This window comes from Melanerpes formicivorus, unplaced genomic scaffold, assembly GCF_026170545.1.
Source record: "Melanerpes formicivorus ecotype bairdi unplaced genomic scaffold, bMelFor1.0.p_v2 SCAF_4, whole genome shotgun sequence".
Lineage (NCBI taxonomy): Eukaryota > Metazoa > Chordata > Aves > Piciformes > Picidae > Melanerpes > Melanerpes formicivorus.
In genome coordinates, this window is record NW_027142356.1 from 195,306 (window position 1) to 211,472 (window position 16,167).

The 16,167-nt window shown below is 41.9% G+C and overlaps 1 protein-coding gene across 1 annotated transcript in view; it reads right to left on the bottom strand.

The window, feature by feature from the left end:
- Positions 1–865: 865 nt before the first annotated feature.
- The window catches only part of SNCA (synuclein alpha), a 73,714-nt gene continuing 58,412 nt past the window's right edge, over positions 866–16,167 (bottom strand). The window contains exons 5-6 of the mRNA XM_068171056.1: positions 2,456–2,545; positions 866–1,527 (exon numbers count right to left, since the gene is read on the bottom strand). Coding sequence (XP_068027157.1) covers positions 1,495–1,527; positions 2,456–2,545 — 123 coding nt within the window. The 3' untranslated portion in view covers positions 866–1,494. The remainder of the gene's footprint in view (positions 1,528–2,455; positions 2,546–16,167) is intronic.

Genomic DNA, 16,167 nt, shown 5'->3' on the forward strand with positions numbered 1-16,167 from the left:
GGTTTTATTCACTCTCAGGTTCTCTTTAAACCAAAGTGTAGTAGCACTACAAATTAATCTACTTTGTCAACAGTTTATTCCATCTGAGGTGCCAGCCCTGATACTCTCATTTTTCACCATGTTTCTTGTGCAGACAAGCTTCTTTTTGCTGATGTTGTGTGTGGTGGGTTAACGCCCTTTTCTGAAAACAAACAAACAAAGCAGGGCAGAGGGATTGCAGGTACCTTACCCTCCCTGCAGGGCGTTTTCCCCTGGGAAGCTGAGTCTGTTCCACTTCCCCATCCCTGCCCAGCTAGGATATAAAACGCAGGACATCATAGCTGTTGGATCTCCTTTTGGCTCCTGCCTCTGCTGGATGAGAGCTACTGCAGCTGCCCTCCTGCTCCTCCGCCACGTGGCCGGACTTGATCCTTTTCCCTGCTGCCTCCACGCCTCCTCTTTTCTGTCCCCCTCCCATCCACTCTTGTTCCTTGCCCTTGTGAACCTTTCCTGTTATTGTTTTAGATAGATAGATAGATAGATAGATAGATAGATAGATAGATAGATAGATAGATAGATAGATAGATAGATAGAGTTTAAAGAAAATTCTTCGCCTCTCTACTTCCAAGGCGACTCCAGATTGTTGTTTAGTGGATTTGCTCCTTACCCTTTTTTTTTTCCCCCTCTCTGTTTGGAGGGAGGAGGCGGGGGGAGTGGGGAAGAGATTCTCAGCCTATCCCCCATCTGGGCTTTTAACTCCCAGTTAAGGCTCAAACCACTACATTGTGCCCGCAGTCCCTTCCCAGGAAGCAACAGAGCCTGGATGCTTTAAGGAGGGCTTTTTGAGAGGAAAGAAGCTGTTATAAATCACCACTATTTTAGAAAGTAATTTTTAATGGGTTCCATTTTATTTGCCTCAGTTGAACACCATTATTTACAGACATGAATTAATAAAACATGTCACAAACCAGTAAAATTCCAACAGCTAATATTTATAGGTGCATAGTTCATGCTCAACAGTTTTTTTAATGTATAATACATACACACACATATATATAAAGCTCTCACAATGTCATCTCTGCACAGAAAGAAGAATAATAAAATAAATAATAGAAAAATAATCAGATAAATAATCTGATACAATAAAAATTGTATCAGAAACAATATCAAATCACTGACAGCCTATCAAGATAACATGTACAGCATTAGAAATAAGCAGTAGACACTTAGGTGTTTTTATTTAATGTTTTCTTTTTCGACTTTTAGACTCAAAACCACAATATCCACAGCACAACAATGACCCTGCCCATCAGCTTTCGTTTCAGCAGGAAGGAAACGCTGAAAGGAGGCGGATGCAGTCACAGATACTCCAATCATTGCTGATGGAAGACTTCAAAAGACACCGTAAAAACTGTAAAAAAGTTTACGACTGGGCACATTGGAACTCAGCACTTGTACAGGATGGGATGCCTTTAGTAGTTAGTAGATTCCAGGAGATAATAAAGGAAAGGGCTTTCATGCTTCAGGTTCATAATCTTGATAATCTTCCTAATGAGGAGAGCAGAAATCAGCGCTACTAGTATTTTAGATAAACAAATCCTACTTTCACTCCTTATTCTAGTTCTAGTGGATTCAGTGCTAAAATATTATGGATTTTCACATGAGCAGGCCCATGTCCTCATTCATTATTATTTTGTTGCATCTTCCAGGTACTGTAAAACTTACAAGATGTGGTATTCACAGAAGAATCAGGCTTTTGCTGCGATTGGCACATTATTCAGCTGTTGCCAAGATCTCACATGGCCACCTATGGCAATGCACTTGGAGAAGGAGGAGGACTAGATTTGGGCTGCACAGCACACCAGGTGCTGCAGATACTCATACTAGCCAGGAAATAATTTAAATGTATGTTTACCTAGGGGTATGTGAGCAACCCCCATAACTGCAGTGATACTCAGGGTGCTAACGATCAAGTTCATATTTTATACCTCTCATTTTCAGCCTAATTTTCTGTGCCACTGTAAAACTACCACTCCCAACCAGCAATGCATCATGCAGTAGTATTTTAGATAGCAGGTTTATGAAAAAGAGAATAATTTACTCCAATAGTTGCATTAATAGTAATTAATTATCATGCTTTATAAAGAGACCAGGCTACTAAAACCATTTATAAAGATGAAGTCTTCCCATATTTCCTATCAAGCTAAAGAAAAACATCATTCAGAAACCCAGGCACAAGTGTTTTGAAACACACACAATATCTTCATGTTAAATTTCCTTATTATCAACAGAGCAATGAATTTTCTGATTATCAGATTCTGATTATCTCTGGGAGATCTTGGCCAAGGCTCCCATGTCTCTGTGGTACCCTTGCAGCTCATGGCATCAGTCTGAGCCATGCCAATGTAGCTCATGTATACAGCCCACTCCTGCGCCCTTCCACATGCATTCACAGCAAACACCTCAACAGATTTACCTCCGGAGGCATTTCATAAGCCTCATTCTCAGGATCCACAGGAAGATCTGCATTGTTCACCATTCCCTCCTGCATGAAACCTTCTTCATTCTACATTTGAAAAAGGGAAAGGAAAGTGACAGATGGTAACTGCCCACACCTTGTCATTTATGCCAAAGTATTTCTTTCTCCCCATTAGCGGCTGACCTCTTGGTCTGTCCTTTGGTTGCAGGATGTTACTAGGGGCTGTGAAGAGCTAGAGGACACCAGCTCCAAGGAAATCTTCTCCCCATTCCACAGAGGTATGGGGGGGAACTATTATTATCATTTCCTAATCAGCTTACGTACTGGCAGCCCATTTCTCTCTTTCTATGGACAGGCCCAAGAAGTCAATCTGAACAAAAGAACAGTACCGCCACCAGCTTGATGAACGTATTTGGAAAGTATTTTAATCCTGCAGAAAAATGCTTCATTCAAGCCATGAAACAAACCAAAACAAAATTTTTGCTTTTTAAGAAATTGATCTGGGAAATACTTGCACACAAATTAATTTGGTTATTACATTAATTTCTATTTAAGTGCTTGGGGGAATACAGTCACAGTATGCAAAAGTAGTTGTAAAAGCAGGATCAAGACATAGAAATTAAATAGAAATTCAGTTATATATATTTTTAAGGTTACAGACACATCAATAACCTCAGTTTGTTTCCCAGTTTAACCTTTTCATGGTACATTTCAAAGTGGCCAAAAAAGGGAGAGCTACTGCATGCTGTTTTTTAATTCCATTTTGAAAACCTAATTGTATTGGGAAAAGCTTTTTTTCCTCTAGATGTTTTCTTCTGCCAACTAGCATGTTCCTCTACACAACACTAGTATGTGATCCATGGCACTACCCAATACCCAGCTTTTTGCATGTTTTCACAGACCATCTGTTATTGACCATTATAGCAGCACTTCTATTTTAGCAACTCTCCTAAGAGCCTCTTGGAATTAATGGGATTGCAACAGTGTAAGGAATAAGTTTCTGACTAAGGTTATGCCATAATTATAGACACTATTTCCTATTTGAAACAAACAAATTATAAAGAAAAAGAAAATCCCAACTGGGCCAATTCCCATAGCAGAAGTTCACGGAGAAGCAATAGGAGTTTTACCAAAACAGACTGTTGGAGCTTGTCCTGAACTGTAAAAAGATTGATATGAAAAGAGGCATAATAGCTCAGTGAAACTATTTTGACCATGCTGACTTATGCCACTTACCCATCTAGACAGAAATGCACTAAAAAAACACAATTACAGACAGTCAGTAAGAAATTAACTTTAAAAAGCCCCTGCAGGCTGGCAGCATGGATGGAAATACAGAATTAAGTCACAAACCCACAAACCAGACTAATGAGGCAATCCTTCAAAATCTGCAATTTACAGGGTAGTGAAGTTAAATTAAATTTAGGGCATAGATAAAATGATGATAAGAGAAGCTAAACCTGAAACTCTCTTCTTCAAGTTTAACTCACTTCTGCAGTTTAAAATAGAAAATAATATTCAAATCACATGGCACTAAACCCTCTTTACCTTCACACAGCACTTGTCATGTTTCTGCTGTTTGCCATGCATCAGCTCCTTCTGTGGTTTAACCAGGTAACCTTAGTCATAGTACTCACTTGCTGCATCTCTCCATGGACAAATTGACTTTATCTTGCAGATATGAATCCTGTTCTTCCTTGGTTTGACCCCCTTTTCTACCACTGATGCTAGATGTCCATTGCAGCTCACAGACCTCTCATTTTCACCCTCAAAGTCCATAATCTGCATACTGTATTTCTATAACATGCATTCTTCTCTCCTGCTCTTTCCTTCAGATTTAAAATGTCCAATATGAGCATTTCTGGTCCCAGATAAGCTCTTTTGTTTAGAGGCAAACAGTACAGACCATGTGGAGTCAAAGTGCACTAATCTGCTCTCAGCTAACATCCTGCACTGCTCTATGGCATAGATAAGAGGGACAAATTCCAAGAGTCAAGGGACTAATGGTGATTATCATTCCTAATGTCTTTATTTAGTCCTGTGTCTTCCAGAAGACCTAATAATCTAGGTTGTCCAACAGGACAGGTAATTTTCAAGCATGAAATAATCTGAAAACCTGGGGCCACAGTTTATCAAAATATGTGAGCTCTGCTTCTACCAGATTTTTAGGAGTATCTCTGGCTATTTACTTCTATGAGAAGTAGCATCAATATCAGCTTTGACTGAAACAGCTGAACAACGTCGGCAATGCAAGTTTTAAAGCTGATACCATGCACTTGACCTAACATATCAGCTCCAAGGATCTACAGCTCCAGTTTACTTCTCCCTTGTTTAATCCAAAATATAATTTAATTTCTACTTCCACCTATCACTAAGGAACACCTTTGGTTAAAAATTGGTACACCAAGTAAAACTCTGCCCAAAATCCGTCTTGAGGTTGCACATGGAAGAAAGCATGCAGCTTGTGTTATCTGTATCAGGGAAACAGATGCCAAGTGAAACTGCCAGGACCATTTGTTACAATGAAGAAAGATTTGCCAGCCGAGCTTCAAAGAAGAGCTTCAACGCTCATATGCCCGTTGTTTGTTAGGAACCTCTGCCCCACAGGTCTGGACTGCCCATCAGCATTCGAGAGATGCAGTGCCTAATAAAGGCTGCATTTATCATCTTCTCAAGTTCTTTCTGTGAGTCCCTGTGACAGTTTTAGGCTGCGCCTTTAAGAAAAGGGCAGCTACAGAATTCTCTAGCTGAAATGTTTAGGTGTGAGAAAGGAAAACAAGGATAATTCTAAACACATTTCATTGGTAGATCAGTAGAAATGTGGCTTTAAGAACTCAGTCTGAATTCAGTCGGTGCTGCTTTTTTTTCTTCTGTTCTTGGCCGGTACTGACCTTGGACTTACAGGAAAACTAGCTTTTTTTCCTTAACAACTGCTTTGAGCTAACAAAATTTCCCTTAATATCCATTTTTCTCTCTTTAATCCTTTGAAAAGGGGAGGAAGGGGGAAAAGGGGTTTGGGAGGGAACCCGGAATTCCCTCCTTCCAGAGGGAGTTTCTGTGTTATGTTTTTTCTTGTATATTTTTTTTTATACTGTAAATTCTGTATATTTTGTATATATTCATTGCATTTCATTCTGCTTGTAAAATACAGCTTTTTAATTTGCTTTTCCGACTGAGTTAGCTGTGGTTTATGTGGTGGGAGGATTAAACTTTCACACTACCACAGACCCTGAGAGAGATTCCTTGACAGCTTCAAATAAAACAATCAGCAGGCTAGTAAAATACAGAACCCATCACAACAGCAAATGAAGCTAATCACAACTCATATCAAATCAGTAAGGGTGCTCTGCCTGGGAAAGACCACTTCTGTCCAACTGGAAACAGTAACACAGACACCACCTTCCATGTTGCTGTCACTGCAGTTCAGATGAGAATGACATAACTAGAAGTCACATTTGTTACATTTAAAGGTACAGCGTACCTGACCATGTAATTTGTAATGGTGGCTCTCTCTGCTTCTCATGGACCATCCTTCTGAACCAAGCAACCCTAGCAACACAGAGCCATTTAAAGAATACCTTATATCATTATTTACCTCCTCTAAAATAAAGAAATGCAATTTTGCATTCTCAAGATCAATAATTCCATATCCTGATTCAGTTATGGAAGAGGAAAAACACCCACTAGACCAATTCATGTCTTAGTATGAAAGACATTTTTATCCTGAAGCTGTCACCTCTATTTTCAAAGCATATAGAAGGACATTTTCAGAGGGAAAGCTTTTTATTAGAAGGTTTGAAAAGCTGAAAAAAAGCTTCTCAGAGATCAAGTCAGGTTTTAACTTGGGAGTATGAGCTTGTATGCAAGGAAATCATGTGTGTGCAAGGAAAATGGCAACTTGCACAATAAACAAAGTCTTAAAAGAATATCAAGGTGATGACATCTGCTTACCCCCCATGGATTTCCTTCAGAAAAAGCAAATGTCTACCTATATCTTGGTTTGAAACATAGTCACTTTGGTTAAGACTTCTATTTCTACATCTTGAGAGTCCTGTGCCCTCAGACCCCATGATATGGAAAGGAAGCTTTTGTGGCTAGCCAGAACACACCACACCACTGCTCCCAGGTACCAAGAGTGGTGTCAGTTTGTGCTGCTGCACTCTTGTCTGCCCTAGCAAAGTTTCATGACTCTCAGACTTGGACAGCCCAAAACCTGTGTGTCATGAGGCTACCTTGCAAGGCCAGCCACACCTTCCCTGGTGTGCACACTCTCCCCTTCCATAGTGTGCTGTGCTCTAGCTTTGTCAAGCAACTTAGGTAACTTCAAAACCAAAGGAGAGATAGTGTCCCTTCATTGTAAAGTGCTACATTCACATACATACATGACCCTAGGTGCCAACTCTGATTCAAGGAACAGTGTCATGGGTTAGGGCTGGGTTGGCCACAAGCGACAAAAGGGAAAAGAAAGGAAATGGGGGAGATAGACTTATGGAAAAGAAAACTAAAACACCTTTCATGAAAATAAGAAAAATAAAATAAACATGAACATATACAAAATCAGTATCAAACACAAGTTCCCTGATGGCAATTAGGCACCATCACCACTGATGCTAATTTTTAATTGCAAACTAGTGGGAATGATACATGCTAACAGAAGGTCACATCAGGGGGTCACAGCTGTGCCTCAACAGACATTCTCCTAAACAAGGTAAAGCATCATAGGTCAATAAAAATGTTTTAGAGTAACTGATCTGCTTGAACAGTATCACTATCAACACTGTGATTGCATTCTCAAAACTGAAATTCCAGCATGCACTTTCACAGCAATCTTGAGTCCAGCAACACCGTTATGTTCACTAAGGATTTTGAAGAGAGACCAAGGACTGTCCTTAACTGCAGGCTCAGTCTTACGAATTCAGCAGGATCAAGAAACAGCCTGAGTAAATTTTTGTTATTCTTGCTCCACGATTCAAAAGTACCTTGAGAAAACTGAATAGTGACTGAAATAAGTAAGATGCAACTCAATAGGAAGAGATTCATCTGCTGCACTTAGGAACTCGCCAATCCAGAGAAAGGGCATAAGGCATTAATGTTATCTTACAGTAAAAAAGGCAAGCCATTCTCTCATGTATTAACAAGGTCTGTCAGGAAATTTACTCGGTCTAGTCCATCCCAAGGCTGCCTTCAACTGCATACAGAATTTGGTCTATATAATGTATTTTACTGGGTATGTTGGGAGATCTCAAAAGAGAACAGCAGGAACTATCACATCCTAGAACAGAGAGGAAAGCTGAAGGAACCGGACAGGATAACATAAGTGAACTAGGTTTATGAAAGCCTAAAGGAATTGCCTTAATTAGAAGTCTGGCCTTACACCTGTCAGGAGCTCCATGGGATTAGCTAAACCCATCTGTCCCTCCCTGTAGAAATGGAGGATTCTCCAATTTGTATGAGCCCATCACCAAGAATGACCCCTAAGGATGATACCTGAGCTTTGTCTTCTTTAAATAAAACTACAACATGATGGTATGTGACCTTGACTGATCACATTAACTAGAGCAGAGGTATGCTTTGGCTCTGCAGTCAGCACAGCAATGAGCAACACTGTTTGGATTTGGCTGCACTGAGTCAATACAGATGATTTTAAACTGCATGGTCTCAGTCAAAGCTGCAAAGCTATTTTACCATACTGTATTTAAAACTGCTTGAATGTCATAATATCATTCCATTGTTACATAAATTGTTTGTATAGGTAAACTTCAGAAGTTCCTGTATAGATACTGCTTTTCATAAGAGACAAAACTGAAGCAGGAGAATAATCTCCCACTAAAAGAATTCTTCACTCACACAAACAATTCATTCAATGCTCTATCTAGGAAAAAAAAAATAGTCTCTCAACTGGGATTACTTCTGCTAGTCTTAGAATAGGCCCCTTCCCCTATACAGAACTGCAGGACCAACCACTCTTTAGCATCTGTGAGTTCCCACTCCATGACACATAGCCCCAGACAGCACGCATGCTGGTGCTGTGCTCTTTGGTACGTGTATTCACAAAACAGAGAAGTAACTTCACTAACTTCCAAGAAGTTCATTATAGAACAAGGAAGGTATCTCTACAGGTAGTGGAAAGAGTGTAGGGTTTTCTCCCTTTTGCTTTTCTCTAGAGTTATGAGTGGGCAAGCTAATGCAATCAGCACTGAATTCATCAGCACTTGTTTTTAGTCTCTAGCCCACTGAGCTGTGGGCTGATAGGAGAGCTAGAGACAGCACGGTCACCATCCAAAGCTGTAACTGCTTGACAGAACATGCTGCTAGTGAAGTGCTTGCCCTTCAGTTATTATCAGTGAGCATCTCTCTAAAGACTTCCTTCAACCTATAACAGCATTTCACATAGCTGGGAATTCTAAAATATGTTTTCTTCTAAGGAATAAACCAGCACTTCCTATGAAAAACACCTGCAGCATTTATTTGAACTATAAAACTTTCAAGAGCATTTCCTGCCATTCTGATCTATTCAGCAGCAGATCAAACACTGCAAAGGAGAATCAGCTGTAATTTAAAATTTATATTCCTGAAATATCCATCCCCATTTAGGAGCAAGTATACAATTATTCTGAGCTTTCACTTGTATTGGGAAAGATTACTTCATAGTCCAGTGGCATGAAACACAAATATCACAAACACCTTATCCAGTTTATTCTTCTCCTGTAGAGGAATAAATAATTCTTTTAACAAAGTGGAAAGAATTATTTAGTAAAGTTTACTTAGTAAAGTATAGAAAGTGAGACTCTTAAAAGATTAGTACCTAAATATATAGTACTTGAGTATCTCTTTTATTTTAGCCCTCCTGCAACACTGTTATTATTAACTTGTCTTTTCATTTCTGCTTAGATGAAGGAAATCATCAGATTGACGTCCGTTATCCTCTACACTGCACGACAGTGGAGTTCAAAGCAAAACAACCATTCCCAGGCCAAATTCTGCTCTTATCTATGTCAGTATATGCCTGGTGTAATCCCACCTCACTAAGCCATTTCACACCTGCATCACTGAGAGCACCCTGTCTTTACTATCCCCTTTTCAGATATTTACTACTACATACCAGAAAAATCTTCAGTACTCTGCTTTAGGCAGGTTCACCTTTCCGTAAATCAGTCCCAACAGATGTCTGGCAAAAGCTACCTTAAAAGCCCATAGTGACAAAAATTCCTTAGCATCCTCTGGCAATCTATTCCTGCATTTAATTACTGTTACTATTAGCATCTTCCCTGGTGTCTAACTTCAAGGTGCCTTGTTACCACTTGGCCCCAGTATTTCCAGTCCTAGTTCCAGTGGACACAGTTCCCTTTCTTTCTATAGCAAGGATTGGATATGGCAAAACTGCTAACCTAACTAATTTCAGTCAGTCTTAGTAACTTCATTCCTGTGTGGCCTGCTCTACGTGATCCTGCTTTGATATAAGGGTTGGACTAGACAATCTGCAGAGGTCCCTTCCAACCCTTAACATTCTATGATTTTTTGGATTAGCCCAGTTTGTTTTGTCCTCAAAAAAGCAATTAGGAAAAGTCTGCTGAGCATTTCCTACCTTGTATCTCTGGGGCTCCTTTATGAAATCTGCACACAAGGTAAATTTTGCTAGAGTCAGGATACAGCTGCTTGGTGTTTGAAGCCAAGATGAGTAAGGGAGAGACACTACTCATCAGGATGATAGAGGAAATGAAGGGCAAGCTGCAGTGGTGTCTAACGTCAGGAAACTAGTGTGGGCTGATAATCTCCTCAGCCATAGATGGGTATTGTTACTGCACCATTTTTACCAGAAAGAGCTTTCTGTTGCTAAATTCTGTCAAGTCATTTGAATTTAAAATGCAGAGCTGCTTTTGAAAGATCAAAGGAGCACAGAATGTTAATTCTTAGAATGGTTAAAATGACACTTTGGGCCTTTTTCATTACTAAACACAGTAGCTCCCCAAACTTCACCTGCTAAGATGGGGTCTGCCCTCTGCCCCTGGGAATTCAACTGAGTCACAGGAAAGCAACCACCATAACCTGCTACAACTTAGAAGAAGCAGTTGGCCCCACAGCCACAAGGAGCATAACAGACAGGGAAGATCCTTCTCTCCATATCTACTTTTATGACTTGAGAGAAAGGACTGTAATCATCCCCCAGCCACCACCCTATTAATATATAAACATATGAGAGGAAAAAATGATGCATACATACCACAGAAGTGTCACACAAAAAGAGTAGTGGAGGTAAAGCATTCCTTCTGCTCGCTACATCCAGAAGAGCAGGTAAAAGCATATTTCTCTCAGGAAGTTTTGAATTAAAGACTGCTAAGCAATTACACTCATCACACTCTCTACTTTGGGGATAAATAGAAAAAACAAAACCAAACCACTTTTCTTCAAATTCATGGCATGATACTGAGCCACATGTGATTCACAGAAATCCAGATGAAACCATGGAAAAATCATTTGATGCACATCACACCAACGAGAATGATCACCAAAACTTACTCCGCAGAGATGAAGGTGCTCAGCTAACACAGAGAAGGAAATGAAAGAACATGTGGCAAATCAATTACAGCTGCCAGTTCTTTCTTCTACAAGCCACATTCATTCCTGCAAATACCATTATTATACCACCCAGAGCAATACATCTTCAGCATTAGAGTCCTCACCATGATGGAACTTTTTGACATTTGCAGTAGAGGATGATGCAAAAAAGCTAGCAGGATGAATCCATGCTCCAGAAAAAAAAAAAGGGGGGGGGGGAAGAAGAAAAAAAGAAAAAAAGGCTGACTCTGAAAGAACTGACTCTGAAGAAAAAAATCTGACTCTGTAGCTTGAAAACAACACAAAACCCTGTCTGCTACCAGCCATAAAGATATTTCTCTCTGAGTGCTGCTTGGGGAATATTTACGTAAAAAATAGAGAGATTCTTGAGAAACAAAAAGAGAAGTTCTTGAGAATCTCCCACATAAGACCAGATGGGATCCATCCTAGGGTGCTGAGAGAGCTGGCAGATGAGCTGGCCAAGCCGCTCTCCATCATTTTCCTCCAGTCCTGGCTCACTGGTGAGGTCCCAGATGACTGGAAACTGGCCAAGGTGGTCCCCATCCACAAGAAGGGTCGGATGGAGGAACCTGGAAACTCCAGGCCTGGCAGCCTGAGCTCAGTGCTAGGGAAAGTGATGGAGCAGATTATCCTGGCGGCAATAACTGTGCACCTGAAGGATGGCCAAGGGCTCGGGTCCAGCCAACATGGATTCTGGAAGGGCAGGTCCTGCCTCTCCAACCTGGGGGTTGAGGCAGCCCCCTTCCCCACCCCTGGCAACAATAAACAGACAAACAGATTGCAAAAGTGATGGAAAGTTTAAATAGAAAGCAGTGAGCTTTTACAGAAAAGCAAAAGCACAGTGACAAGGAAAGATCCCAAAGCAGACCCAGAGAGATCCCATCCCTACCTGAGGGTACACCCGAGACCCCCAGGGCTCCTTCTTCCCCCTCCCACTGCTAGGCTAGTCTCAGCTGGCCAGATCTGAGACTGCCCATCCCCCCCGTGGCCTTGGCCAGGAGACATCTCCCCAGTTACTGGCTGACGGGAGGAGGAAGAAAAGAGATAGTGCTAGACTCCACACTGGATCTTATAGTGGTGCAAAGGATTGTGGTATGAAATACTACATAATTTCCTGTGTCCACCCCTGGGCTGGACTTCTGGACACAGGAAGTAAACACTGCAGGGGGGCACCCAGCTCAAACTGTAACATACCACCCCTTATTTCATACCACAATCTTTGCACTCAAACACATCATTAAATCAGAAATCTTCCGATGATATGTTTGGCGAAGTCCATATCTTCATCTGGGTGTCCACCCAAACAGTCTCTCATTCAGGCTCTAGTGTCCGTCCATTCCAGTTCTTCTTCCCTCATCTAGTAGAACCTCTCAGCAATGCAGAGTTCACTCTTCTGCGGTGCAAGCTCTTCATGTATCCGTTGGACATCCTGGTCACCTGGAAGGAACCTCACAACTTCTCAACCAAACCTTTATTCCCATCTCTATTTACTCAGAGGCGTATTTCCACCCCTGGGGCAAGCCAGTCAGAACAATCAGGCTCTAACTGCTTCTCCACCCCTCCAGGAAAACAGCACGCTGAGCCTTTCATAACCCTGCACGGACCTATCCCAAGCCCAGTGCTGACCGCTTCCAGCCGCGGCCCGAGGCTCTAAGGATGCATGTCACAGTACACCGCCTTCCCGCTAGGCGTTCGCGTACCAAGACGTGACAGCATCCAAAACACAACCCTCCCCTGGCGGAGGGAGGGGCTGCACCACAACCTAGTGAGAAGAAGGGAGGTGGAGCCAGGTGCTCGGCGCCATTTTCGGAACTCTTCCAAAAAGGTTGGGGAAGAGACTAGGGCCGGCCCCGCCGCAGCCCGAGCGCACGGCTGTGCTTACCGCCACCGCCGCTCCAAGCGCACGGCCGGTCCTGCCGCCGCCCGAGTACACAGCAGGGCTCTGCTCACCTCTGCCGCCGCGGTACAGAATCAAAATCTCCTCCACCCCTCGGGCATTCAAACGCCTCCTCCAGCAAAAGCCATAAGCACGTCCTCAGGGCCCTTGAGAACAGCTCTCAGCTGGAGTCCCCGTTCGCCCATAGAGAGCCGAGCTCGCCCGCTCGCCGCGGCTGGCCCTACCCCGCAGCGAGAGCGGACCTGACTTTGATCTGCTCGCCACTGCTCCTCCCCCACTTCACTCCCTGCCGCTTTTACCACTCCGCAGAGAATAAAGGTGGGGGGAGGCAGGTCCCGCATTCTCAAGTGGTGCCCCAATTCCGATGGTTAAGAACCACCCCTGATTGAGATAGCAGGAGGGACTCTCTGCCACCAGTCACACACCAGGAGTCCCCCTACAATCCACAAGAACTTAACACAGTCGCCCCAACAACAACACATGAGCCCCCAACTGCCAAAAAACCAAAACAACGCCCAGAATTAAATTTAAACTCTCTTATCTTTTGCAATCCGATCTGCAGAGTAGCCACAATAACCAACTCCTACTCCTGCCTGGCTCGCCAAGAATGTAAAGGGGTTGGGGGCAGATCCTCTGCCCACCTTAACCATCCTCTGCTACCAAGAATGTGCTGGGTTGAGGCAGCCCCCTTCCCCACCCCTGGCAACAATAAACACTCAGACAAACAGATTGCAAAAGTGATGGAAAGTTTAAATAGAAAGCAGTGAACTTTTACAGAAAAGCAAAAGCACAGTGACAAGGAAAGATCCCAAAGCAGACCCAGAGAGATCCCATCCCTACCTGAGGGTACACCCGAGACCCCCAGGGCTCCTTCTTCCCCCTCCCACTGCTAGGCTAGCCTCAGCTGGCCAGATCTGAGACTGCCCATCCCCCCCGTGGCCTTGGGCCTAGCCCAAGAAGAAAGTTCTTCACTGAGAGAGTCATTTGTCATTGGAATGTGCTGCCCAGGGAGGTGGTGGAGTCATCATCTCTGGAGGTGTTCAAGAGGGGACTGGACGTGACACTTGGTAACATGGTCTAGTCATGGGTCTGTGGTGACAGGTTGGACTCTATGATCCTTGAGGTCTCTTCCAACCTTGGCGATACTTTGATACTGTGATACTGTAACTTGCATGACTGCTACAGCTGGATGCCCAAGTGCTTGAAAATGCTCAAGCAATATTAGTTAGACACCCAATTAGTGAATTTATATTCAAATACCATTCTATAAATGAACCATACTAGAAAATACTTGTATGGATTATGGGGCTAAAAGTAAATGCAGTTTGCCATCACAAACTAAATGAAATGCAGCAGTACAGAATATCACCACTTTTTAATCATGATTCCCAAGTAATTTTGTTTCAGTTATCTGATAAGCATTTGTGCACTGCCATCCTAGGGGTACTTCAGTGGCTGTCATCAAAGTATGGTCATGTTTGTAGCATAAACCCCCATTGATTTACCTGCTGTGTTTACTGTCTCATAAGCAGCATTCAACACAGCAGTCTCAGCCAGAAATCATACTACCAAAAGTTGCAACACATATTTCACTTCTTTAAAAGCAGGCAACAAAACAGCCAGTCTTTATTCTCTGCTTTCATTGCCTATCTGCCAAAAGTTATCCAAGGAAGGCAGTGGCACTGGAAATTGCAACGGTGACTGCTCTAACGTTACTAACCTCTTTCCTATAGTTGCAACATTTCAAACACATACATGTGCAGTCTGGATGCTTTGTGGGTGACATTCACCTTAAAACAGAAGACACCTCACAGGATGCAATTTGGAAAAAGCTACTTACAGAATAACAGCTGTATCGTTCTGAGTGCATTCTTGAGAACAGGAATTCAACACATTCTTTGCAACAATAACAAATGTATACCATATATAAGCAAACTGGTAAGAGAAGCTTATAACTAAAGAAAGGTTAAAAGATGATTTACTTGAACTCAAATTCTTTTTACATATCTAAATTTATATAAGCCCTGAGCCAGCAAAAGGTTTCAAAGTAGACACTTCAGCAAGTAGTTATCTCTGAGGAAGACAAAATTTTAATATCGGTTTAATACTAAAGTACTGCCATAGTGAACTAACTTCAGAAATCTGAAATGTTTCAAGTGTCACCTTATCACTTAGTGTGATAAGGTATGACATTTTATACATCTGATACAAACCATTTTTATTCTGGGCAGACAGACAGACTTGTATTTATCCACCTGTAATTTCCCAGATTAAATCAGTGACTAAAAGAGCTCTTCTCTCTTAGGGACAGCATTCAAGCACGGTATGTTCCCAATACATGTTTCAATAATGCCATGGAAACCAAGTTTTGCGTAATTCAAAACAAACTTTGGCTTCCATATATGCATTGCACTGCAGAAACAGGACCCCTTCAGCACTTAAGTGTTTTTTTATATACTGCTGCTGATTACCCTGTGGAAAAAAATACCACCTCAAACTAGCTCTAGTGCTTTGCGTTGTGTGGGTGATGCTCCCATTTCCCTGAGTTGCTGATCTGAGTTAGGCTCAATGTTTATAGCAGGGGTGAAGTATTCTAAATTGGCTTGTATCAGTACAATGACTCAGTTATCACTGCACAAGTGGGAGGACTTCAAGTATTTGTCATTGCCTCTCATATTCTTGCTGTCATGCAAATGTTGGAGAATTTAAGCTCATCTTTATCTTGTGTTTTAAAATCCTAAAAGGGACCTTTGATCATTCAGCAGCCTGCTAAATATTTATCAGTCAGGAACAAAATATTTGGTTTCCTCCAATGATTATTTTCCTAGTTCTAATATAACACTAATTCTTTCATATAATATGAATATAATGCAGCAGCATTTCCTCATTTTGCCAGGTGAAAAAAAAAATCCTCAAATTATAAAAAATGCTCTGTCTCCTAAGCTTTAATGAACAAAGAAGGCAGAATTAACACAAACAGGCAGAAGCTGGGCTTGTGAGCTCCACACCCTGTGTGTGTAGAGCATATGTACATTTGGGGGCTTCCATGAAATAAATTGTAATTATTGTGTCTGCTTGTGAATAGTCGCTGAAGACACGTTCAGCTCCTTGTATGCAGAATTATTACAATGCTCTTGGAAGCTGCAGGTACCAACACCCTATGAAGCATTTGAGCATAATCCCATTGAAGTGTATGGGATTGGTTTTCATTGTAGTATTAACCAAATGCTCCATG